Source organism: Equus caballus, chromosome 17 (assembly GCF_041296265.1).
Source record: "Equus caballus isolate H_3958 breed thoroughbred chromosome 17, TB-T2T, whole genome shotgun sequence".
NCBI lineage: Eukaryota > Metazoa > Chordata > Mammalia > Perissodactyla > Equidae > Equus > Equus caballus.
The window spans coordinates 88,374,455-88,400,372 of record NC_091700.1 but is presented as its reverse complement, the minus strand read 5'-3'; the positions used below and the strand labels follow the sequence as shown (position 1 = coordinate 88,400,372).

The 25,918-nt window shown below is 43.3% G+C and overlaps 1 protein-coding gene across 1 annotated transcript in view; it reads left to right on the top strand.

Moving 5' to 3' along the window:
- The window catches only part of SLC15A1 (solute carrier family 15 member 1), a 45,671-nt gene extending 35,138 nt beyond the window's left edge, over nt 1-10,533 (top strand). The window contains exons 18-23 of the mRNA XM_014732161.3: nt 78-127; nt 6,279-6,386; nt 6,508-6,616; nt 7,161-7,304; nt 8,664-8,771; nt 9,735-10,533. Of these exons, the coding sequence (XP_014587647.1) occupies nt 78-127; nt 6,279-6,386; nt 6,508-6,616; nt 7,161-7,304; nt 8,664-8,771; nt 9,735-9,926 (711 nt within the window). The 3' untranslated portion in view covers nt 9,927-10,533. The remainder of the gene's footprint in view (nt 1-77; nt 128-6,278; nt 6,387-6,507; nt 6,617-7,160; nt 7,305-8,663; nt 8,772-9,734) is intronic.
- Nucleotides 10,534-25,918: the final 15,385 nt, after the last annotated feature.

Below are 25,918 nucleotides of genomic sequence, written 5' to 3'. Positions count from 1 at the left end.
CGTTTTCCTTCTCAGAGGCTGAAATGGTAATCTGAACTTACTTTAATGAATTATATTTGAAAACGTTTTTTTCTCAGATAAAGGATGGCCTTGACCGAAAGCCAGAAAAAGGACAAAATGGAATCAGGTATATATATTTTCTTTAAAACTTAAGTTATATCAGCTTCTTATGAAAGTAATGCATACCCATAGTAAAGTCCAGCTGTAACAAGGAGATAAAATGAGAGTATGGAGTTTATCCCAAAAGTGTAAGGCTGGTTCAGTATTCAAAAAACAATAAATATAATCCGTTATCTTAATAATCTAAAGAGGAAAATCCACATCATCATATCAGTTAATGCAGAAAAAGCATTTGATGAAATTCAGCATCCACTCATGATAAAAACTCCCAGCAAACTAAGAATTGAAGGGAACTTCCTTACTCTGAAAAAGGACAGCTAAAAAAACCCAAGCTTGGGGCTGGCCCCATGGCCGAATGGTTAAGTTCGCGCGCTCCGCTGCAGGCGGCCCAGTGTTTCGTTGGTTTGAATCCTGGGCATGGACGTGGCACTGCTCATCAAACCACGCTGAGGCAGCGTCCCACATGCCACAACTAGAAGAACCCACAACGAAGAATATACAACTATGTACCTGGGGGCTTTGGGGAGAAAAAGGAAAAAAATAAAATAAAAAATCTTAAAAAAAAAAAACAAACCCAAGCTATCCACTCATCCATCAATGGACTCTTAGGTTGTTTCTGTCCTGGCTGTTGTAAATAATGCTGCCGTGAACACGGGAGTGCAGATAGCTCTTTGAGATACTGATTTCATTTCCTTTGGATATATACTTAGAAGTGGGGTTGGTGGATCATATAGTAATTCTAGTTTTAATTTTTTAAGGAACCTTCATAGTGATTTCCATAATGGTTGTACCAATTTACATTCCCACCAACAGCGTACAGGGGTTTCCTTTCCTCCACATGCTCACTAATGTTTGTCTCTTGTCTTTTTGATAATAGCCATCCTAACAGGTATGAGGTGATAGCTCATCGTGGTTTTGATTTCTTGTTTCCCTGATGATTAGTGATGTTCAGCACCTTTCCATGTACCTGTTGGCCATTTGTATGTCTCCTTTGGAAAAATGTCTATTCAGGTCCTTTGTCCATTTTTTAATTGGAGTATTAGAGGGGTTTTGCTATTGAGTTGTATGAGTTCTTTATACATTTTAGATATTAACCCCTATCAGATAGGTGAATTACAAATATTTACTCCCATTCCATAGATTGACTTTATTTTGTTGATTGTTTTCTTTGCTGTGCAGAAGCTTTTTAGTCTGACGTAGTCACACTTGTTTATTTTTGCTTTTGTTGCCTGTGCTTTTGATGTCATGTCCAAAAAAATCATTACCAAGACCAATGTCAAGGAGTCTTTTCCCTATGTTTTCTTCTGGGAATTTTATGGTTTCAGGTCTTACGTTTAAGTCTTTAATCCATTTTGCATTAATTTTTGTGAATTGGGTAAGATGGGTCCAGTTTTTGCTTGTGGGATATCCAGTTTTCCCAACGCTATTTATTGAATAAACTTTCATTTCCCCGTTGTGTGTTCTTGGCACCCTTGTCAAAGATTAGTTGACCACATAGCCTTATTTCTATACATATAAACAAGCTGATTCTAAAATGTATGTGGAAAAGCAAAGGAACTAGAAGAGCCAAAATTATTTTGAAAAAGGGCAAATTTGGAAGACTCATACTAGTACCAACTTTTAGACTGACTACAAAGCTACAGGAATCAAGACAAAATAGTATTGGCAAAGAGATAGGTCAATGGAATAATCCAGAAATAGACCCATAGAAGGATAGCCAACTGATTCTTGACAAACGTACAAGACAGTTTAATGGACTAAGCATAGTCTTTTCAACAAATCGTGTTGAAACATTTGCACAGTCGTATGTAAAAAAAAATGAATTTGACCTAAAAGTCTTATATAAAAATTATATTAAAGTTCTTACATATGGGGGCCAGCCCCGTGGCATAGCGGTTAAGTTCACATGCTCTGCTTCGGCGGCCTGGGGTTGGCCGGTTCAGATCCGAGGTGAGGACCTAGGCACTGCTTATCAAGCCATGCTGTGGTGTCCTACATGTGAAATAGAGGAAGATGGGCATGGATGTTAGCTCAGGGCCGATCTTCCTCAAAAAAAAAAAATTCTTGCATATCTTATAAGAAAAGTAACTCAAATTTGATTATAGATCTACATATAAAATGTAAAACTATAAAATTTTTCTAGGAAATAAAGAAAATCTTTGTAACTTAGGTTCTTAGGACACCAAAAGCACAATCCATAAGGACAAAAATTGATGAATCAGATTTCATCTAAACTAAAAACGTCTGTTCTGTAAATCCCATAAGAGAATGAAAAGATAAGCTACAAACAGGGAGAAAATATTTACAAATCACATATCTGACAAAGAACTTGTATCCAGAATATATAAAGTACTCTCAAAACTCAATCATGGGGCCGGCCTGGTGGCGTAATCATTAAGTTCACACACTCCGCTTTAGAGGCCCTGGGTTCATGGGTTCGGATCCCGGACGTGGACGTACACACCACTCATCAAGCCACGCTGTGGCAGTGTCCCACATACAAAATAGAGGAAGATTGGCAGAGATGTTAGCTCAGGGCCAGTCTTCCTCACACATACACACACACACACACACACACAAACTCAATCATAAGAAAACAACCCAGTTAAAAAACAGAGCAAAATATTTTAACAGATATTTCACCAAAGAAGATATACAAATGGCAAATAAGCACATGAAAAGGTGTTCGACGTCATTGGCCATTAAGGAAAAATGAATTAAAACCACAGTGAGTTTTCATGACACATCTGTTGGATGGCTGTAATAATTTTTTTAAAAACTGACAATAACAAGTGCTGGTGAAGATACAGAGCAATCAGAACTCCCATGCACTGCCAGTGGGAGCACAAAATAGTACGGCCACTCTGAAAAATAGTGTGGCATTTTCTTACAGAGTTAAATGTACACTTCCCACATGACCCAGCCATCCACTCCTAAATATTTATCCTAGAGAAATGCAAACTTATGTTCATTTAAAAAACCTATACATGAATATTTATAGAAGCTCTATTCATGATCACCAAAGATTCCAAATCATTCAAAGGTCCTTCAGTGGGTGATGGATAAACAGACTATAGTATATCCATACAACAGAATATTACTCAGCAAAAAAAAAAAAAAAAGAAAAGGACAAACTGTTGATGCATGCAGCAATATAAATGATTTTTTCTTTTGAGGAAGATTAGCCCTGAGCTAACATCTGCCACCAGTCCTTCTCTTTTTGCTGAGGAAGACTGGCCCTGAGCTAACATCCATGCCCATCTTCCTCTACTTTTTATGTGGGACGCCTGCCACAGCATGGCTTGACAAGCAGTGCCATGTCCGCACCCGGGATCTGAACTGGGGAACCCCCGGCTGCAGAAGCGGAATGTGGGAACTTAACTGCTACGCCACCGGGCCATCCCCTATAAATGAATTTCAAATGCATTATGCTGTGAAAGAAGCCAGCCTCAAAAAGTTACATGCTGTATAATTCCACTTACATGACATTCTGGAAATGGCAAAAGAATTACAATGGTGGAGAACAGATTGGTAGCTGCTGTGGGCTGGGAGTGGAGGAAAGGTTTGACTACAGGCCCTCAGGAGGGAGATTTTGAGGGTGATGGAACTGGTCTGTATCCTGATTGTAACAGTGTTTATATGAATCTAGACATATGTTAAAACTCATAGAACTGTACAGCAAAAGCCAATTTACTATAAATACACTTTTTTAATAAGGATGAAAAATAAGAATAAATTGGGGAAAAAAATGAGAGTAGTCTCCTATTTGCCTCAGCTCTCACCCCCAAACCCCTTTTCCCTGTGGCCACAACTTCATGATTTCTGATTTTAGCTTTTGCTAGTTACCACTAAAACGTGAATAACTAGAGATATAAGTGTATTATTAAGATGATGTCTATTGACTTACTAATATAAATGGTAAAGAAATTAACTTTTACTTTTCATCCCTCTTCACGTCCAGTTTGTTTCACATTGTTAAAATTTATAATCTTCATCTTTCTTTGTATTCCATGTTGTAGGTCAATTCTAAAATATAGATCAACAGGATTTACAATATAACTGTATAAATGTTAGTCACAATGTAATAAAAGTAATCCGTCTGAAAGAGAAGGAAATGTAACTTTATATCCTTGAAAATGTATCCTCAGAGGGAAATGTCCTGAAGGTCGAGATGAATTGGAATGTCCTACTATATTCCACGAATTGTTCGGTGGTACTGCATCCTGACTGCTTTAATTTCACCAAGGCTTCCTTGCACGGTTTTTATTTATTCCTGTAACTCACTTGGCCTCTTGCTGACAAAAGCATAAGCCTTTATCTCCAAGGTGGTCTAAGGAACTCACTTTCCTCTCTGCAAACCATCTCTTCAGCATGCCCTTTGATCTACTGGACCATTTGCTCTGCACTCCTGTGACACCACTGTCCTTGTGCCATTTTTTCCCTGTATGCCCAGGTTAGCACCTTTCTCTCTTGGATTCCGAGTCATCTTTCTCGGACACCTTTCTTTTTTGGCTGCAGACTGCGCTCAAATATCTTACCAAGAGAAGCTATGAGGTAAATGGCAGGGCCTTGCATGCCTGAGAGTGTCTTTTTCTGTTCTCACCTTGGCTCATGGGTTGGACACCATTTTCTCGCAGAATTTTGGAGGCTTATTTCTTCTGGCATCTAGCACCTAGTTGTGCTGGAAAAAAAAAAAAAGCTACAATGACAGTCTTTGTAGTTACTTAATTGTCTTCTCACCAAGCTTTTAGTATCTTCTTTCTCCTTGGTGGTCTCAAGTTTCTCTGCAGTGTCACTAAATGTCGGTATGATTTCATTTATCTTGCCAGCCCTAGGCCCTTTCAACTTTTTCTTCCTTCCCTCGTTTTCTTCGTTCTCTCCTGTCTGAGTTTGCTGGGGCTGCCATGACAAAGTCCCACAGATAGCCCCAGGACCAAGGCTCTGCTTCCTGATTTCATACTGTCTCTCTTTTGAATGGTTCATCCTGATCTTTGACAAAAGCAGCTTTTACAGTTTGGAGCAGTATGAATTCTATCTGTTAGGTTCCTGTTAACCGGCATCAAGTTCAGTTTTCTATATTAATCACTTATATTAATCTGCACCAAATCAAATGCCTAAGGACTTCAGGACCAGAATTTAATTCATAGAAATGTTCTCTTAGTTGCTATGTTTGACCAATATTACTTGTTCACACAAAGCCAGTGAAACTCAGCCAAATATTTTAGGGAGGCAGAGGCGAAATTGTTCATTACAGTATTTGGGTGTACACTGTTATTACTTCTCGTTCTCTAAATTGTATAATCTGCCGTAAGCCTTCACTCATCTGTTTGGTAGGAAAAATCAGCTGGTCTTCTTTTGGGCAGCAGCCTTCTCCTCCTTGGGGTAGTTCGAGAGTGTCAGGGTCTTCTGTAGCCTGGAACAGTGAAGGGGGGGATCTCTAAGTTTAGGCACAGGGGACTGTGCAGGGACGGGAAGCCTTGGGACCCAGCACCAAGTCCTACTGGGTGTTCCATTCCTAGCTGTATTCCAAAGGGGTGCTGCTCACCGTCACTCCAGGACCTGCAGACACACGTCTCCACTGTCTGAGTGGAACTCCCCCAAATTGTGCCTGCCTGCTGGGCTGGCCTCTTCTTCCTCTCCAGTCCTTGGAGCCCCTCCCTGCCTCAGGCTCTTGGAGATAAAGGAAATAAATGAACTTCTATCCCAACCCCCCAGAAAGAAGCGCCAGTTGGAGGCTTTTACGTGCTAGGCAACTTCTGCTTTTGGTCCTTCGCAGCTGCTTTAGCTTTATAGCTTCTGAAGCAAGGAACTCAAGGACACGGCTGCCTTCTTAAAGGGGAAGGGCACTGATTTCAGTCCGTACTTGCCATCACAAAATATCATCGAAGTAGTTCCTACTTACAAAGTGCTTGGAACAGTTTTCTGGCATTTAACTGTGTGAAATAAATTCTTTTAGGTGTCTCATGGGTTTCTCATGAGTGGGTGGGCAAGGGCAAACCTAGGGTTGCTTACTTTCTGCCTTTATACTCTAAAAATCTTCTGTAAACCTCTTAAATTCCTTCCAAAAGGGAGCATGGCCCAACTTCAGGTGCACACGCAGTGACCTGGAGCAAATTAGTCCCTAGGCCAGTCACAAGACAGATGGTTTTCTATTTCAGATTCGTGAATGCTTTTGACAAGAGCTTTGACGTCACAATGGATGGGACAGTTTATGTAAATGTCACCAGTCACAGTGCCAGCGAATATCAGTTTTTTCCTTCTGGCAAGTAAGTATCTATACTGGACACTTTGTTCCAAAGTTCAAGGATTTTAAGTTTTTTTCTTTAGATAATACATTGAAGCTTTTAACACCAAGAATGTTGACCTATATCATTCTTCTTTTCATAGAAAAAGCTTCACAATAAACTCAACAGAGATTTCACAACAGTGTGAACGTAATTTCACTTCTCCCAGACTCGGATTCGGTAGTGCGTATACCTATGTAATGGGAAGGAAGGTTAGTAACTCATTGCATGAGATCAGAAGTTCCACCCAGACTTTATTGACGTGAGCCTTCACAAACACTTAGGACAGGGTAATGAGTTAACGAGAGTAATATTAGGGTCTGTATTTTAAATGAGCTTAGAATTAATTCACTTCACCACTAATTCTTTAGCTTATAATTGACTTAAATTCACCGTTAAAATTAAACAGACTGACTTACTCTGATTAAAGATTCATGTTGACCAGTATCAGATGCCTCCTCATAGACTATTAACATGCACTTGAGGAACTTCTCGTTCAAAGAGATGGCAATGTCTTAAACAAACCTGACTTGCAATCTACTCTCTTGTTTAAGAGGAAAACACTAATGTTTTCAAGTCCCACCAAGGCCATCCCATCACAAGGATAAAATGCAGTGTTGCATATTTACATTCAAAGTATGTACTTGCTTGCTAAGTATGATGTAATCCTGGAAGTCCAAGCTCAATTTGCCTGTTTGAGCGATTTTTGTGATTCCAGGAGCAATCTCGATTTGAACTTCTTGCTTCTTGGTTTAGGCTGATGGCTGCCCCGAACTCAGCGTATTTGGAGACATTCCACCCAACACAGTGAACATGGCTCTGCAGATCCCGCAGTACTTCCTCCTCACCTGCGGCGAGGTGGTGTTCTCCGTCACGGGGCTGGAGTTCTCCTACTCTCAGGTTTCTGCTGCTTTGTTTTTACCACCCCTCCCCTCTCCCTGCCTTCAAAAAGTGCTGCTGGGACTTAATTTAAATCCTGGGTAGCCACATATTTATAGTTGTAAAAAAATCTAAAAAGCATTGTGCTATATTCCACTGAAGGTTTTTGAGAGCACCAAGTCTTGTCTTTATTGAATCTTACTCTGTTTAGCTTCATGAATGCGTATATTGTACGTGTCTGAATTCTCGCAGTCATATACGAGAGGTTCAGAATCCGAAAACTGTCCGAATGACTGTTACCAGGTTCATGAGCGTCAGTAGATTCTGCATTCAGAAACAACCAAATGGAATCAGCAATTCACAACGCTGCTCGTTTACAAGTCTTGTGTCCTTATTTTCCTTAAGGTTCAGTTGAGGTCTCTTTATAGTTCTTAGTAAACACACTGATAAAGGCCTAGCTTTCAGAAGTTAAAAAATATTATTGCTGGGGCTGGCCCCGTGGCCAAGTGGTTAACTTCACGTGCTCCACTTTGGCGGCCCACAGCTCACCAGTTCAGATCCTGGGCACGGACCTACACACTGCTCATCAGGCCATTCTGTGGCGGCATCGCATGTAGAAGAGCTGGAATGACCTACAACTAGGATGTACGACTATGTATTGGGGCTTTGGGGGGAAAAAAAGAGGAAGATTGGCAAGAGATGTTAGCTCAAGGCCAATCTTCCTCACCAAAAAGCAAATATATAATATATATATGTGTATATATTATTGCTTTTATGTATATTATACTAATGAGGAAAATTTGCTGATACCTGAATTACAGCTGAATTGCAGAAGTATTTTATCAAAACTACAGTTATGGTCATTGTATCCCCACAATATCTAGTACCTTCAAGTTTTGCAGTCAAGCTTATGAGGTGGATATCCTTTCTGCGATGACTTCCTCACAGTCTAATAAAGGAGCTGCCTGTAATACAGGAGACACGGGCTTGAAAAGAGATTGGGTGATGAGGACGGAAGCTTGCAGAGGAGCAGACCACAGAGCAGCCTCCGTTTGGGGGAAGAAAATGTCACGCTGGATGACTTTGCTTGGAAACTCTCTGAAGAATTAGACATGGTTCATCTGTAGATTTGTCCATTTAACTAAGATGGCAACTTTGCAAGTATGTGGAGAGTGAAAGACAAGAGATTCTTGTGTTTGTACAACATGAGATTTTGGGGTGTCTTGCTAGCCAAGTGAGTGTCCTTTTTCAATTTAAACCAACCTGACTTTTAACGTGCATTTTGAGGGTAGGCGGCTTCATTAACTGACTCCATGAATTGTGTTCTCCCGCTCTGAGGCTGAGATCTAGATTGGGATTCACTCTGCTTTGTTTCTTCAGGCTCCTTCCAACATGAAGTCGGTGCTTCAAGCAGGATGGCTGTTGACAGTGGCTGTTGGCAACATCATTGTGCTTATCGTGGCAGGAGCAGGCCAGTTCAGTAAACAGGTATGGGATGGAAGAAGAGCTTGTACGTGCCTCTGTCTTGTCTATTAACAGTCATCATGACGACCCTCTCTAGCTGTCTGTATACATGTGGTCATCTCGGCTAGTGGCTGAATAAAACTGTCAGACCAGGCAGATTGGCCCATCACCCCGTGGTCTTGTGGCCAAGCATGTGCTCATTCCTCTTATTTCCACTGGGTATTATACAACTGGAAATTGACAACCAAAATAACTAGATTGGGTTAACATGCGTACACCCTAATGTGGTTTATTGTCCAAAAAACATATCTTTCCCAGCTTCAATAAATGCAACTTAATGGCCCCAAACCAGACATGTTATCTAGAAACTTTCATAACACCTAAAGTTAAAGCCATTCTGAAAGTTGTTGTAATTTTTCCAGCAAAAATAAAATGAGGGCTTTCATGATCAACTCGCTCCTTCAGCATATCTATCTCATAAGGGAGGTGTCCCTTACCCCATCAGTTTCATTGCATCCCCAACCAGTTCCATCAGAGCGTGTGCTAATGTTGCGTGCTCATGACCTCAAGGTATTGCCAAGGGACAACATAGGGGTTAACTTGGTACATTTCAGCATATTCTTTTTCCCTCAAGAGTACTGCCTCATGCTCTCTTGGTGCCCATCCTTCTGGGAGCCAGCTATGTGCCTTAAGACTTGGGCTTTTCAGAAATTTTCTCTTGTCTTCCCAAAGTCTTGTGTTTCTGCACTCCAGTGCTATTAGAAAAATGTTATATTTATACTTGAGCATTCAAGAAAAGCTGGCCATTCAGTATTTATGGCAGTAACTCACCATTTATCTGTGGCAGTAGCCTACCAATTTTCCCTAACAATTTAATTTCAAAGCACTTTCCATTTGACATAGCAAGAAAATGTACATGTGATATATACACTACTATAACCTGTACTGTTTTTTTTTTTCCTTACTCCAACTCCAATTCCTTTAAAGTGGGCCGAGTACATTCTATTTGCTGCTCTGCTTCTGGTTGTCTGCGTAATATTTGGCATCATGGCTCAATTCTATACTTACGTCAACCCAGCAGAGGTTGAAGCTAAGTTTGATGATGATGAAAAGAAAAAGAACCCGGAAAAGGAGAACCCATATTACACACTGGATTCCGTCTCACAGACACGGATGTGAAGGTCAGGAGGAAGTAGAAGGTGGACTGGGCCCAGAACGTGCCCTGACTTCTGTCCCCAGGTGGCAGGACACTCAGTTGGATGGCCCCTGATGGGGAAGACTTCAGAATTGTGGACCAAACCAAGAAAGCTATTTTCTAAGCAGCCAGCAATGAACCTGAAAATCTGGAAGAAGTCTTTTTTTTTAAGAGAAGTCTTATTTAAAGTGTGTGAGTGTGTGTGCGCACTCACTTTTAAAACACTGAGAGCATCCCCTGCATTTAACTCCTTCTTTACCACACAAATGTTGTGGTAAAATCTTGGACTAACTTAATTTTTTGAAAGGGTGACAAAATTCCATAATGAAAAGGGTGACAAAATTCCCACACTCTATGAAAGCAATGTTAAGTGAGGCAGGAGCCGCTGCCAAAAGTGAATTTACCGGCTTTAGAATGGTATGTAATAAGCACCAGCTAGTATTAACTGGGAACTTTACCACTTGCTTTTTGTTTTGATTTTCCGTCCCTACCTCTTTTTAAATTATGTGTAACTCAAAAGACCACTCACGTAAAGGCCAGTAATGATTTTCAGAGTTTTGACATTGTGAAATAAATTCCCATTCTTAAGAATGTGTCCATGTGTCTTTGGGTAGGGTAAGAAATCCTTAACATGTTTCCTGTACAAAAGCTGTGTGTGCTCATTAAAATTTCATCAGAAGTTGATAAAAGCAGAACAAAAGCAATGCCCAAGTATAATAAATTCCAGGAACATGAAATATCGAGGTTGGTCTCTACCTGCTCCTATTTTCCCCAGGGATATATATACACTTCTCTTTTCTTACTAGGATCTTTCTATGTGCATATTTATGTACAGTCTCAAAGTATTTTTCTCAATACTCATGAGCATTTTTCTGCTTGAATGAAAATTCTGCCCAAACATTGTAAACACTTAGTACCTAATTCTCCGTATAGATCTTTATCATTTAACCATTCCCAGGCAGCAGACATTTGACACTCCTATAAAAACTGGCAACAGTTCTTAGACTAACTTGTGCACACTCTGAGTGTTGGAACTGGTCCCTGGATGAGGGCCCATGTCGGATCTCTAAGATGCTTCATGCGCCAGCTTGTCATTGCACTGTGGAGACAGAATGAGGGTGGAGACTCAAAGTCCTTGCTTAAGACCTCTTCTGCTCTTAGGATCACGTCCTCATTTCTTCACTGGGGCCCACGAGGCTCATTTTTCTCTGGACACATCTTTCTCTCCACTCACTCTGATCCAGCCAACATGGAGTGTCTTTGAGTTCCTGGAATGCATCAGGTTCTCACTTCCAGGTCAAAGGCAAAAGAAAAATCAGATTTCTTTTTTTTTGCTGGGAAAGATTCACACTGAGCTAACATCTGTTGCCAATCTTCCTTTTTTCTCTTTCCTCCCCAAAGCCCCAGCACACAGTTGTATATTCAAGTTGTAGGTGATTCTAGTTCTTCTGTGTGAGCCCCCACCACAGCATGGCTACTGACAGCCGAGTGGTGTGGTTGTGTGCCTGGGAACCAAACCTGGGCTGCCAAAGTGGAGCCTGCCAAACTTTAACCACTAGGCCATCAGGGCTGGCTCAGAAAAATCAGGTTTTTAGACTTATTCTCCACCCGCCCCTCACCCAGCAACTTCCACCTGGCTAAGTCCTTTTCATTTTTAGGATTCAGGCTACTTCCTCCAAGAGTTTTGCTTCCCCTAGTTTGGCTGTGTCTCTCTTCTGAGCTCTCTCCCATCACACGTCCCACAGTATATCGTAACTGTCCAGTTTTCCCTAGACTGAAAGCATGCACCCTGTTCTCGGTTGAATCTCCAGAACATAGTAGGCCTCTTATACTTCTCTTATAGCCTCTGGGGAACACTGGGCAACTCTGGACCTTTTAGATCTCGTTTTCTTCTACAAGACAAAGAGTACACGAAACAACCTGAGGTCTTAAAAATCCTTGGTTTGAGGGTGCCTGGCACACAGCAGGCTTCCAGATAGTTGAATGAAGCCCTGCCCCTCAATCAACTCTGATATTAACACTGTAGTCTGCTTTGCACATGGATGGGAACTACGCCCATGTGATCTTCATTGGCCTTAAAGGCTACGTGGAGGAGACGGAAGGGAACTGGGGCACTTCGCTCCTCAGGGCTGAGTTCTCAGATTAATCCTCCCTCTAGCCATTATTTGACCACTTCTTCCAAACATAATCAAGACTGATGGGTGCCAAGATGGACAAGACATCGGACAGTGGCAAAGGTTATGAGGCGGGGGTGATGGCAGGGGATGCGTGAGGCCAGATCAATAACCTCTGGTCTTCTGCCCTTTCCTCGGCTCCCATTTTTTGTGCTTTACACTTTTCTCTAAGTTCCAGGCTGATCAGCGCATAACCAAAATAGTACAGTGACTGGAACCTTGGCTGACCGTTAAAGTACAGTTCAGCAGGGGTGGGGGAGAGCTTCTGGAATGGAAATGCTCCCATTGGAAATAGCAGGATTTCATCCATTATACCTAAAAGTGTTTGTAATGTACAAATGAATCTTTTTCATATTGGCCTATTCTTGTTTTGTTTAGACATTTCTCCATAATTGTTTTTTCATTTTGTGGATGTTCTTTATTTCTTTCAGGGTACTAAAATATTTATTTTGCAGTCTACTTTAGACTTTATAAAATTACTTTATTAAATGTAGGTTTAAGTTTGATTTTTGTTGACCATTTTAGCCATAGATTTTGTGATGCATTTTGGGATTTTTTTGCAGCCTCGTTTTTTTAATAACAAACAATAGCAGTTAACATTTACTGGACTCTGAATAAGCGCAGACAGGATGTTAAGCTCTCAATTGCATGAAGTTTACAAGTGTGTAATCCTTGCAACGGCCCTCTAACGTAGATTACTACTCTTAGTTCCATTTCACAGAGGAGAAACAGGCACAGAGAAACCATGTAATCAGCCCAAGGTCACATCCACAGCCCGGCTCCAGAGCCCAGGCTGCCAGCCACCTGCCTCTCACCGCCGTGTTAGTGGACAGTGTGGATTAACTCAATGCAATCCTTATGACAATACTAAAGAAGGTCTTATCACCTCCAGAAGGAATAACCAGCTTCGGTAACTTGCCGAAGGCCACGTAGCTACAGTCAGCTGAGCCGGGATTTGAACCCCAGCACGTCTGAGTGGAGAGAAAACCTGTCTCCTAACCACCAGGCTGTACTGTCTGCCTTTACACAGCAAAAGGCAAACACATGATGGTGGGAGTGATGGAAACAGAGAAAGGGCAAAGTGGGCCCTGGAGGGCCTCCGAGAGGCAAAGGAAATCCAGGACAGACACCCCAGGGCTGGACAAGAGGGGCCGTGTGTAGGAAGGAGAGGCTGGTAATCTCAAAGGATTAGATGGAAAAGGTTAAACATATTTACCATTTTAGGAGGAGCCAGGGCCTCCTGTAAGGCCCTCATGATGTTCTGAAGACACAGAACCCCGTCCCGCATGGGTCTGAGTTTTGCCCCCTCATTGCCAGTGGGAGTCCCAGTGTTGGCTCCTCCAAGGTCGTGGTGATCACCTCTGAAGCTCACCATGCAAAGGCCACCGTCTCACCTTGAGGGGCAGCCGGCCTGGGATAAGGGGTGGGCAGGAGTGCTGGAGAGGACAGGAGGCAGAGTCACAGCACAGGACGGCAGAGAAAATGTGCAGGCCGCTGTGTTTTAATTGTGGTAAAATATACATAACAAAATTTACCATTTAGCCATTTTCACATGTACTGCTCCGTGGCATTCAGAGCATGTACATTGCTGTGCAACCATCACCACCATCCATCTCCAGAGCTGTTTTCATCTTGCAAAACTGAAACTTCATACTCATTAAACACTAAAATTCTCTCCTCCTAGAGGCTTCCAGGAAAATGAAAAGCAATTTTTCTTCCCCTTGCCCCTGTCCTGTGATGTTGGAGAGCGTGCAGGCTTTCTGGAGAGAGCCCTGTGTGTCAGGGGCCTGATCCCAGGCAGTAAACGGTGGAGAGACAGCCTGGGCCTCCTGGGTCCGAGGTTTGTCAGGAGGACACAGCCCCACTGCCCACGGCAGCCGGACGGGGACAGCTCTCGGTCTTGCTTTCCCGCATCCTGCTAGCCTCTGGTGATTCAGAGCCACTGGAGTTTTCTGTTTGTTTGTTTGTTTTGAGAAAATTGGCCCTAAGCTAACATCTGTATCCATCTTTCTCTACTTTTACGTGGGACGCCTGCCACAGCGTGGCCTGATGAGCAGGGCGTAGTCCACAACTGGGAGCTGAACCGGTGAACCCCGGGCTGCCGAAGCCCAGCGTGCAAACTTAACCATTATGCCACCGGCCGGTCCCCGGAGTTTTTATTTGATGTAATGTCTGCCTTGATCTCACGAAAGCTGTAGGGTCCATAGACATATTTAAAGACTCAAAAGGAACAGGAACCGATCTATTGGGTTGCTATTCTGGTGCCCTTGAAACAAAGAGCCTTGCATTTCTTAAGGCTGAAGTTTCTGGAGGCTAGTGTGGGGCCTCAAGAGATTTCTACTTGTGTGAGAGTCAAGAGGATGGGTCCAGACAGCAGTCCTTTTTGCCTGGGGAGTGTCCTGTCCTAAGCGCTGAGTCCAGAAAGTGTTTCCCTTAAAAATTTCCATTTCATAAGCGGCTCCTAAAATGTTCTCGGCCCCCATCACCACAGGAAAGAAAGAGGAGGAAGGTACAGGCCATGTGTTATGGAACTCGGAGTGATGGGTTTCCCCAGCTTTGCAGCCTGCAAAAGGTGCCGAGAGCCCCTCCCTAAGCTGTGCCTCGGGCAGAGATGATGTTCTCAGCTGCCCCCTGCTGTTCAGCCCAGATCTCAGTCTTCAGCAACACCAGCCTCCAGTAAGTCATTAGTCTTATCTGGGTCCTTGGTTTGTTACAAACCTGTAAAGAATTCGTAATATGTCCCACTCAGCTACTAAAAGTCACCACCCAGGTGTGTCCAATAAGTATTACCCACAGCAGGCATCCCAGGAGGGAGGGAGGGAGCCCTCATGATGGCATTAGTGCCCTTAAGGAAGAGGAAGCCAGAGCTCTCCCTCTCCGTGGGTACAGTGAGGAGCCGGCCGCCTGCAAGCCGGGAAGACAGGCCTCACCAGAAACCAGCCCTGACGGCGTCTTGATCTTGGACTTCCAGCCTTCGAAACTGTGAGAAAACAAATTTCTGTTGTTTGAGCCCCCAGTCTGTGGTATTAGGTTATGGTGGCCCAGCTGACTAATTCAGGGACTGAGGGAGCTCCCAGACAGTCCTGGACAAAACAGGACAAGTTGGTCACCCTAACTTATGAGCCAATGCGTGTGGTGCTTGGGCTTCCACAGGGCATGGTATGCAGTAAGTGCTCTATAAATGCAATTACTACTCCATTCCTTCGACAACAACTGTTCAACAACCAACCTGTTCTGTGCTAAATGGGGTTTAATATACTGAGGGTACAAGATAGATGAAGCCTGCCCTCACGGAGTTTACAAGCTTTTATTGAGTACGCAGACCAAATCACTGGGGACTAGGTGTGACTGGGTTTACCTGGGGGCTGTGTCAGCATGGGAGCAAAGGTCAGGCAGGGTTGAGCTCTGAGGACATGACCTTTAGGCACTTCATTCAGCTGCTCCCCAGCAGAGCTACCAAACAAGGCAGTCACCTCTGTTGCTTCCTGTTTCTAAAAAATGGGAGGCTGAGAAGCTGGGTAGCACTGGGCTGGTCAGATTACCACAGGTGTTTTGCCAAATGGCTCTGAGTAAGGCCAGCTGCGGGAACTTTCCTTTTGACTAAGCCAGGTCGTCGCAAACTGTTTATCTGGAAGTTCCCCAGCGTGGCCACAAGATGGCAGAAGAGTACATCCTTGGGAAAAGGTGGAGCCAACAAAAGGCTTCTGTAGATGTCAGAAATACCTTATTAGGAATTTTTCACGCATACGCATCAGAAGGCCTCATCAGATCCTGAGTGTATTTCTAGAAGTTTCTTCCTTGGACCTGGCAACAGTGGACTTCTAGTCTCTCGGATACTCAGGTACAAATTCCAGCAGGGGTCGCTGTTCCCCAGGTTGGGATCAGACAGCATGTGGCAGCAACGGGCATTACGTGAGAAGGGGAAAAAAAGGTCACATTTATCAAGCACTTCCTACATGCTAGTTGCGTTATTTTACGTATATCCTCATCCACTCATTTATTCCTTCGACGAATATTTATTAAGCTTCTACTGTTTTCCAGGCAGTGATATAGGCCAGATAAACTAATAAATATATAATGTCAAGTTGATAAGTGCTAGGAAGCAAAAATAAACAGTAAGGGGATAGAGACTGGTGAAGGCTGGTATCTTAGATGGGACAGCCAAGGAGGGCTTCTCTGAGGAGGTGACATCTGAGCGGAGATCTGAATGGAGTAAGGGAGCAAGACAGGCAAATGCCTAGGGGAAGAACATTCCAGAAAGAGTTCTAACAAGGGCCAATGTCCTGAGATAGGAATATGGTTAGCGTGTTTGAGAACAGCAAAGAAGCCCTGTGTCTGGAGGGTGGTGAGCAAGGGACGAGGGAGAGGTGACTCAGATTGGCCATGTAGGGCCTTGTGGGCCATGGGACATTGGGTTTTGTCCTGTTCATCTTGGGAGGCTGCCAGAGCAGGGGTTCTCAATGCTGGTGCTCCTGAGATCATCTGAGGAGCTCTAATCCCAGTGCCTGGGCCTCACTCTAGACAACTCGAATCAGAGCTCTGGGGTCACAGCCTGGGCGTCTGTTTTTTCCAAACGCTCCCAGGGATTCTAATAAACAACCACGATTAAAAACCACAGCATTCGATATCGTGAAAGCACAATAGAAACTGTAAAAACATGCAAACACTATGATTAGTGATTATGTGCGCCTTTCTAGGATGACAACTTTAGATCCAGTAAGTGCATGGGAATGCAGCGTAGGTCATCAAAAACAGCTATTTAAAACTGTGAACTTTAAGTTGGACCTCCTGTCTCCCAACCACCTGAATGAATCTTTGCTAGGGAAAATGCAGCTTCTAGAGCATTATGAGTTGCTAGAAGCTGTGATGATTGGCATAATAAGCATGATGATACAGCTAAAATACAGGCATATTTTTGTTCTTGTATTTTTTGGGTATGCCTGTATATAAACTTCCATAAGGCGAGGTTTGGTGCTGTTGTTAATAACAAGTATAATGAGATATAATGAGATGGCGATGGTCATAGCTCCATAAATGGCAAAACCCCTCTCATATTCTTTCCCTTCTGTTCACATCGGCTTGTGACTTTCTAAAGGAAACTATGGAAATGAGGCTGCTAATTTAATTAAGCAAACATATGTTGACTTTGATCTGGAAAAAAATGTGTTGGGGGTCTCCTATGGAGCATCCTTAGTGGTGCTTGGAAGCCCTGGCACAAACTTGTATAATTTTTACATCATTTTCTGAAGCAAGGTATGCCAGCCAAGGCCACCGTGCCTTTCCTTTGGTGGATCAGCGCATCTGGGCAGAGGAACTACGAATGTAATAAACAAATGCCCTGCTTGGACCCCATTTTGTTGCAAAATAAAGTGTTATGGGATTGCTTCATGGCCTGAGTTGGGCTCCCCATCTCTGCCCTGGAAAGATTACCAACAGGTTGGATCCTTCTCTCCAGGAGTTCTGCTGAATCCTGCAAGCCCTTTTCTTGACCATCCTCCTTCCTGACCCCATTCCTCAAAGTGCGGAACCAGCAACATCAGCGGCTCCCCCCCAAGGAGGCCTTAGACTGAGCCGTTGATGCAATGTTTCCCACCTTCAGGATGACAGTTGAAATCCATGTGGATATCAATCAAATATCAGTTGGGTGTGGCATTTAGTACAGATTAAAGTGCAGATGGAGCCTTTAGACTGGTCTCTGAAATTTCTATCACTTTTCAATTAAAAAAAAAAATCAAAAAATGGTGGTCTTTAAACAATGTGGTTTTGGCAGCAGAGAGAAGACACAGCACTGTGCTACCCCTTCCTTTGTTCTTCGCCAGAGCGCCTAGTGAGGTGCAACGAGCACAGTCGCTGGTGGTGTTGGCTTTCAGATCACAGTTCCCTGAATCAGTGGCATGTCAATAGCGTGTGCAGAGTGGCTGGTGGCCCGCCACCTCAAGTTTATTTTTACAAGATGGAGGTAAGGCACCCACTCAGCTTCTCACTGGAGCTTTGGGCGCGTGAAATCCAACCGCATCCGCCTGAACCAAAATGCCTGTCTGAACCCGATCCGCCATTTTGAATACTCTGAACAAAGTGGTCTCTTTTTTCAGGTTTTATTTTTTATCAAGTCAGGACATGCAAAGTCTAAAAAGGCAGAGATCTCTACAAGACTTGTTTTGGAAAGCAGCAATCCTCCCCCCTCCCAGCCCCACCCAGTTCCACTCCTTAGAGGCAACGACTTTGAACTGCTTCTTCTGCTTGTCTCCAAATAGCATGTGCATATAACTACCTATTGGTTTCTCAGTTTTAAACTTTATATATTAACTTCCTACTAGAGAGGAGAATTTAGCCCTTCTTTACACACATCCTGCCAAGCACACCAGCTACAAATGCACACTTGCATGGGGGGGCGGTCCGCATCCTCCCAATACGGCTATGTAGGGAGCGTTAGACTGATATTCACTGTTATGTTGTTATGCTCGTGTAAGTGCTATTTTCACATAAGCTACACAGTGTACTGTGATTAGTTTTTCCTTCTCTACACAATACGATAGTTTGGTTTCCCTGGAGTTAATCATTCTTTTATAAATTTGCTTACTTTTCTGCATATTTTTACTAATTCAACTTCCAAATCTCCCTTGGTTTAGTAAATGTTCTCTCACTATCATCAAAGATGCTAAATGTTCTATCAATTTCATCATCTTAAAGAGGTTTCTTCTGGAACCTTCTGAAAGACCCCAATCTAGAGGCCAGAAAGATCCTTTTAAAACTATCTTGGGGGACCAGCCCCATGGCCGAGTGGTTAAATTTGCCAGCTCTGCTTCGGTGGCCCATTGTCTGGCCAGTTCGGATCCTGGGCGCAGACATGGCACCACTCATTAGGCCATGCTGAGGCGGTGTCCCACATACCACAACTAGAAGGACCTACGACTAGAATATATAGCTATGTACTGGGGGCTTTGGAGAGAAGAAGAAAAAAAAAAAAGGAAGATTGGCAACAGATGTTAGCTCAGGGCCAATCTTTAAAAAAAAAAAACTATCTTGGGTTCCCTTCACCTCTCTACTTTGTCACCTCCTGTATTGTGCATCCCATGTCATCTTCTTTCTTGATTTATTCCCTTTTTTGCTGGGGCACTTTTCTGTAGTAGATTCCTGAGAAATGAAACATAGGAGATAAATGTTTTCTAGGGTCTTGAGCGTTTGAAAATGTTTTTATCCTCTCCTCCCATTTGATTGACATTTGGTTGAGCGTAGAATTCTAGTCGGAACCCATTTTCCCTGGGAATTTTGAAAGCATCGCTCCGTCGTCCTTTAGTTCTCAATATCACTATTGAAAAGCCCAAGCCCTTCTGATTATTGATCTTTTGTATGAAAACGTTTCTTTCTAGAAGCTCATAGGATCATCTCTTGGCTTCTAGTAATGTGAAATTTCATGGTGATGTATGTTGGCATGGGTCCATGTTTACCACTTGTGCTGGATGCTCAGTGGCTGCTTTCTGTCTGGCAACTCATGTCCTTCGATTCTGGGCCATTTTCATGAATCGAAAAAAAAAGGCTCGCTCCCCTCCATTTCCTCTGCTTTCTCTAGAACTCCTATTATTTAGGTGTTACTCCTCCTTGAACTAGCCTCTAATTTTCTTATCCTTTCCCTCCTACTTTTGTTTTCCTTTACTTTTGAGATTTCTTCAACTTATTTTCGAAACTTCCTAACGTATTTTTTAAAATTTCTGCCATCATGTCCTTAATCCAGAGTCTTTTTGATGATCTGAATTATTTTTGACAGCATCCAGCTGTGCTTTGTGACAACAGCATCTTCTCCTCTTTCAGCCATTCCCGTGGGTATTGTGAAGTGTTCTTCCCATGTATAGTCTCTATTCCTTCCAAGTCGCTTTTTTTCTGATTTGCTTGTTTCTTAGTCTGTTTTTCAAATAGCACATTTCCTCAAATGTCTTATGAATCCTGGCTGTCTGCTCCTATTTAAGAGGAGGAGTCTGAAAGCTGATTGGAGCTGTCTATACATGACCGTGCTCTTCACTCTAGGAAAATCTGGACGAGCCACGTTACTACAGAAACCCAGAAGGTGGCATTTTTAGAGCTTTTTGCCTTCAGCTGGTCCAGACAGGAGGGTGAGAGCCAACTGCCCTGAACTCCAAGTAGGGGAGGAGGAGGCGTCACATTCAGAGAGAAACATGCATTTATGCCTTGTGTTTATCATTGAGTACCCCACCAGTTGTGCTAGCTGTCCCCTGAGCTGGTGACCCTTGTGCAGGTGGAAAGGAGGAGCTTAATGATGAAATTCCACCTGTTGCCCCACCTTCACCCCTGCTCCCTAAGGTACTGATGCCACTGGTTCCTGAGATGTGTGCGTGTGTGCATGCATGCGTGTGTGCATGTGCATGTGTGTATGCATTTGCATGCATGTGTGCATGCAATTTGAGTTGTTTTATAGCTTCCTTACTATTAGCTTTGGACCCAGCTTCCTGAAGTCAGCTTTGTTCTTACCATTCGTCTGCATGCTTTACAGCTTCCAAAATTGTCCTCTCTCCAATTCTTGTGAGTTTCTACATTTAAGAAAACATTTCACCATCTTTACTGTCATTTAGTGAGTTTAAGAAGGGAGTAGATGTAAATATTTGTATTTAGTCCTCCTCTCTATCCACAAGTCCTAATTGCAGCTGCCTTTTTATTGCACATGCTCCTTGTCTCTACTCTTTCTGGCAGTTTGTTCAAAATGCTTGGAAAAGCTGCCCTTTCTTCCAGCTGTGGTTTGCTAACCTGTTCTTCCCAGACCCAAAGGAGTCTGCCTGGTCCTGCAGAGGTTAGCTTGCCACCCACTCTCCTTCCATGGGGCTTCCAGCTGTAAGGCAGGCTGCAACACCCGCTCAGGACAGACCTGGTGGGGCTGGAAACCCGGGGGTCTGGGAAGAGAAGACGTTACCCCATCAACATCCTGACACTGAGAATGAGGCAGCCTGAAATTCTGATCTGGCCACCTTGCATCCAGGAAAGTTATTTTCTGATTTATTTTGTTTTTAATTTTTTTCCATCTGCTTAGTCATTTAGAAACAGGACAAGACTCTAGTGGTGTACTTGCCTTTGGCTGCAAGTAACAAACCCCAACCCAAACTGACTTCAGTAATGTGGGCATTTTTTGGCTCGCATAATTTAAAGTCCAAAGCCGGGTCAGCCTTCTGGGCTGGTTGATCCAGCTCTCCTACAATGGCATCAGTGACCCAGTTCTGTCAGTCTTTTCATTTTCTTCCAGTTTTTCTCCATCCACATTACCCTGGTCTCATTCTAAAACCAGTTCCCCTCGTGGTTGTAGGAAGGCTGCGTCAGCAGCTCTGCTTCCTTAGTCCCGGCCAATGCGAGTGTATGCACGGGGGAGAGAGACTTGCCCCCAATTCCTTCCCTTCAGGGTTGGGTGAATATACACCACATGCCCACCCATGTCTGCACTAATAGCTGTCGACAGAGAATGCCACGCACAACTGGCTCGGGTCTGGGTGGTGGGGAAGTTAGTCAGGAGACCAGGACAGGGCCAAGGAAATGAATGCCTTACAACTAGAGTGGTGGCAATGGGACCAGGAGAGGAAGAAGTGTTTTCAGGGGACGTTGAGGGAGTTGGGAAATCAAGTAGGAGAAGGTGAGGTGGGAGGAAGGACCAGTGGAGGGAGATTTGGCGGTGTAAGAACCTGAAGAGGGAGAAGCCCACTTAGGGCACTGTGTCACTCAAGCCCTGTTGTGGGTTGAATTGTGAATACAGACCCCTGGTTCCTGTGAATGTGACCTTATTTGGAGATGTGGTCTTTGCAGATGTAATTAGTTAAGATGAGGTCATGCTGGAGTCGGGTGGGCCCTAAGCCAATGACTCACCAGTCATATCGGATTGTCCTTATAAGAGAAGGGCCACAGAGACACAGAGAGGAGAGTGCCCTGTGATGAGGAAGCAGAGACTGGAGTGATGCAGCTATAAGCCAAGGAACGCCCAGCATTGCCAGCAACACCAGAAGCCCAGAGAAGTGCCTGCACCAGTGTTCTCTAGACCGTTCGGAGAGACCGTGGCTCTGTCGACAGCTGGCACCTTGATTTTGGACTTCTAGACTCCAGAATTATACAAGAATAAATTTCTACTATTGTAAGCCACCTAGTTCATGGTAATTTTTTAGGGAAGCCCTAAGAATCTAATACAGGCCCTCAGCAGAAAACAGACGGCCTACTCACATGGGTAAATGAGAAGTCTCTATAGGAGCCGTCAGCAAGAGTGTGGGCGAGGCTGGTGGAATCAGCACTCGATGATTAAGCACCTGGATCTGGTAAAGACCTTCCCAGTGGAGACCTAAGGGGCAAAGGGCGGAAGCCGTTCCTGAAACCCAGGGAGGGCGGCTCAGCTGTGGTCGTTGATGGAGGGATGCAGCTAACCCTAGGCAGCCTGGAAGGAGCAATACCCTGACCTTTCTCTCTCCTCCTGCCTTCCATTGGCTGAACCCAACCAGAAGCCAGAACAAGGGAGCTGTTGGTGCAGTTCAGGTGCACCAGCCTCCTGGGGCAGAGAGCAGAGTGGAGATGGGTGGAGAATGGACCTGGAAGGGCCTGTGGAAAATATTGCTGGAAAATAAAAAGGGAATGTGGTTTGCACTAGAACCTTCGCAGAGAACCCATAGCCACAGGCTGGATGCTGGAGGCTTTTTGTCAAAGGTAAGGCGCCTAAGAGAGAAAACCAATTAACATGACAACACGGGATCCTAGCCACGTTCCAAACTGTGTATTTAGCAGAATTCCTCAGATAACCCGGTTTCTGGCGCTCAAAACTGCAGTAAGGGTGGAGGGAGGGAAGCTGAGGGAAATAGAGGATTAAAATCAGAGCTCTCGTCAGGGCTGACTTGGATGTTAGAGTCTTTCTCCCGCTTGTCTCCATAACTCATCAAACATTCCTTCCAGAGAAAGGTGTTAAGGTTTCCTTATCCCTGCTAACCAGCTGATGTTAACTAGCTTCTTGGTTTCCCCAAGGTAGACTGGATCTTAAGGAGCCATAAGAACTGGTGGGGAGGGGTGGTTTGGGGCTGGGAGACCGGGCCTCCAGTCCCAGCTGGACAGTCCGTACAGCCCACACAGGCCCTTCCCGAGTGTCGTTCCTGCCTCTGGAAAAGGTGACTGTGCACGGTGGCTTGTTTTTAACAACTCAAGACGCCCTTTGCATTTCAGATTTAGGCTTTAAAAAAAAAGCTAGCATATTATCATAGGAATCACTCAGATATTTTATTTTATTATAGCATAAAAGGCAGGACTTTTAATATCCAAATGAAAGAATGAGAACTGAAAAATATACCTTAGAATAAAGCAGATAACCAAATTCCAGTTAAAAACTGGATTGCTGTACCTTCTATTGGTTTTAATCTCTGAACCCAATATTTCCAAGGACAGAGGACTCAGAATTGTCAGAATAGTTCTGATACAGAACACAACCATCCGTCACTATTCCTTTCCCCATAAGCAGAGCTTTCATTCTCCTTAAACTGTAAGAATGATGAAGGTAGTGACCTCCACGAGAAATGTAAAATGTTTTTTGATTAAAAGGTACATTTGAGGGAGAGGATTTTATTTATAGATGATCAGAACCATATTAGTCAAATTAATGACTCCGTGTTGGAGGGGTGTCCAATAAATCATATTTCTGTGTTGTAAGAATTATCCCGAACTTTCTCACCATACAGATTTGCACATATTAAAATGGTTAGAACTGGGATTTTTCTGATTAAATGAAATGAAAGATCACTGTACCAAAAAAGAAATAATTATAATAACAATTGCTACTATCTATTGTGCTCTTATAGTGTGTGACTCACATACACAAATTTACTTAATCTTCAGGACAGCCCTGTGGGTTGTGTTTTATTTTAATGACAGGCTGTGTTTTGGCCACTATGCTTTTCATCCTAAAGTTTAAAGGCTTTTCTCCCCACTTATTTAAAACAAAATCCACGATTTGGGGTTTTTTTCTTTCTTTCTTTCTTTGTTGGGTTTTTTTTTTTTGTTTTGTTTTGGTGAGGAAGATTGGCCCTGGCTAACATCCATTGCCAATCTTCCTGTTTTTGCTTGAGGAGGATTGCCACTGAGTTAACCTCTGTGCCAATCTCCCTCTATTTTGTACGTGGGACACCACACCCACAACATGGCTTGATGAGCAGTATATAGGTCTGCACCCAGGATCCAAACCTGCGAACCCCAGGTTGCCTGAAGCGGAGCACGTGAACTCAACCAGTATGACACTGGGCTGGCCCCCAAGATTTGGTTTTAAGAAGAGCTGTAGTTTAGGTGTAAATTGATAAGGATCTGAATTACAAGATTGGCCATGAGAATAGAGGAACATTCAACAATGAAGTCATAGGTTATCCCTAAATTGGTTTGTGAAATTAACACACTCCATCTGAAAATACCAGTTTTTGTTTGATTGACTTTGGGAACTAGAGTAACTAATTCTGAAGTTTAATGGGCAAATAAACATGCAGGAATACCAGGACAACTCTAAATGAGAAGAGCATTGAGGAAGAACTGCCCTGTGTGATCATGTCAAGAACGGGCGAGGGTCGGAGATTTTACCCTTCTGCAAGCTCATACATCAGCCTGGCACAGTTTCATGGAGCTGGTAGAAGACATGAGACTCTTGGGTAAAGCCAAATGTCAGCATTATTGACATTGTCTTGTGTGGCTTCCTAAAGCCCTAATTCCCACAGATGACATGAAGAGGGCCAGGTGAGCTGCATTGGGGGGAGGAACCCTGAGCTCAGGAAGCCCAAATCATTCCCAACGGCTGGAAGCATGCCTGCCTTTGCTCCCGGGAGAGACTGTCTCTATCTTCCAGGCCTGTTTGCTATACACATGTCCTTGAAAGAGAGCCCAGAAAAAAGACATCTTCAGCTCAAAAGATGCACAAAAATTGCAGGAGATCCAAAGACAATTGTCTCCCAACAGATAACATATTATACAACCTCTGTAATTAGAACAAGGAATATGGACCATGAAAAAACAAACAAGTGCAATGGAATATAAAGATCAAAATAGACCCAAATTTTATGGGAATGTAGAGTTTGATAAAGGCATCATATCATTGGGAGAAATCATGGACTTTTAACAAATGATGTTAGGAAAATAAGGTAGTTATCTGGGAAAAAATTAAGATGTCTCCATATGTCACAATGTACTCAGAATAAGTTCCAAATGAAGCAGATTTAAATACTCAAAAAATAAAACTATGTGGAAGTGTACACATCAAAGTAATAATTGTACGTACCATACCTCTGGAAAACAGTGGGAGGAGAATTTAGCTTTATCTGCAATTTTCTAATTTTTTAAAGTTAATAAATTTAGAAGGAATGAAGGGTTAGAACATCACCATTTTGAACCATTGTGGTAATGATTAATGCTCAAATCATCAATGGGTACTAAAATCGTTCGAAAGGTTGAGGGTGTGATGGTTAATTTTATGTGTCAACTTGGCTAGGTCAGATATTTGGTGAAACACCAGTCTAAACGTCACTGTGAAGGTATTTTTTTTAGATGAGATTAACATTTAAATCCGTGGACTTTGAGTAAAGCGGGTTACCCTCCATAACATGGGTGGACCTCATCCAACCAGTTGAAGGCTATGAGAGAAAAAGACTAAAGTCTCCCATTGCAGTGGGAATTCTGCCTCCAGCTGGCCCTGCAGATTTTGAACCCGACGGCTTCCACGATTGTGTGAGCCAATTCTTAAAATCAATCCCCACCTCCCCACATGCCATACATACATAGGTTTTGATTCTCTGGAGAATCCTCACTAT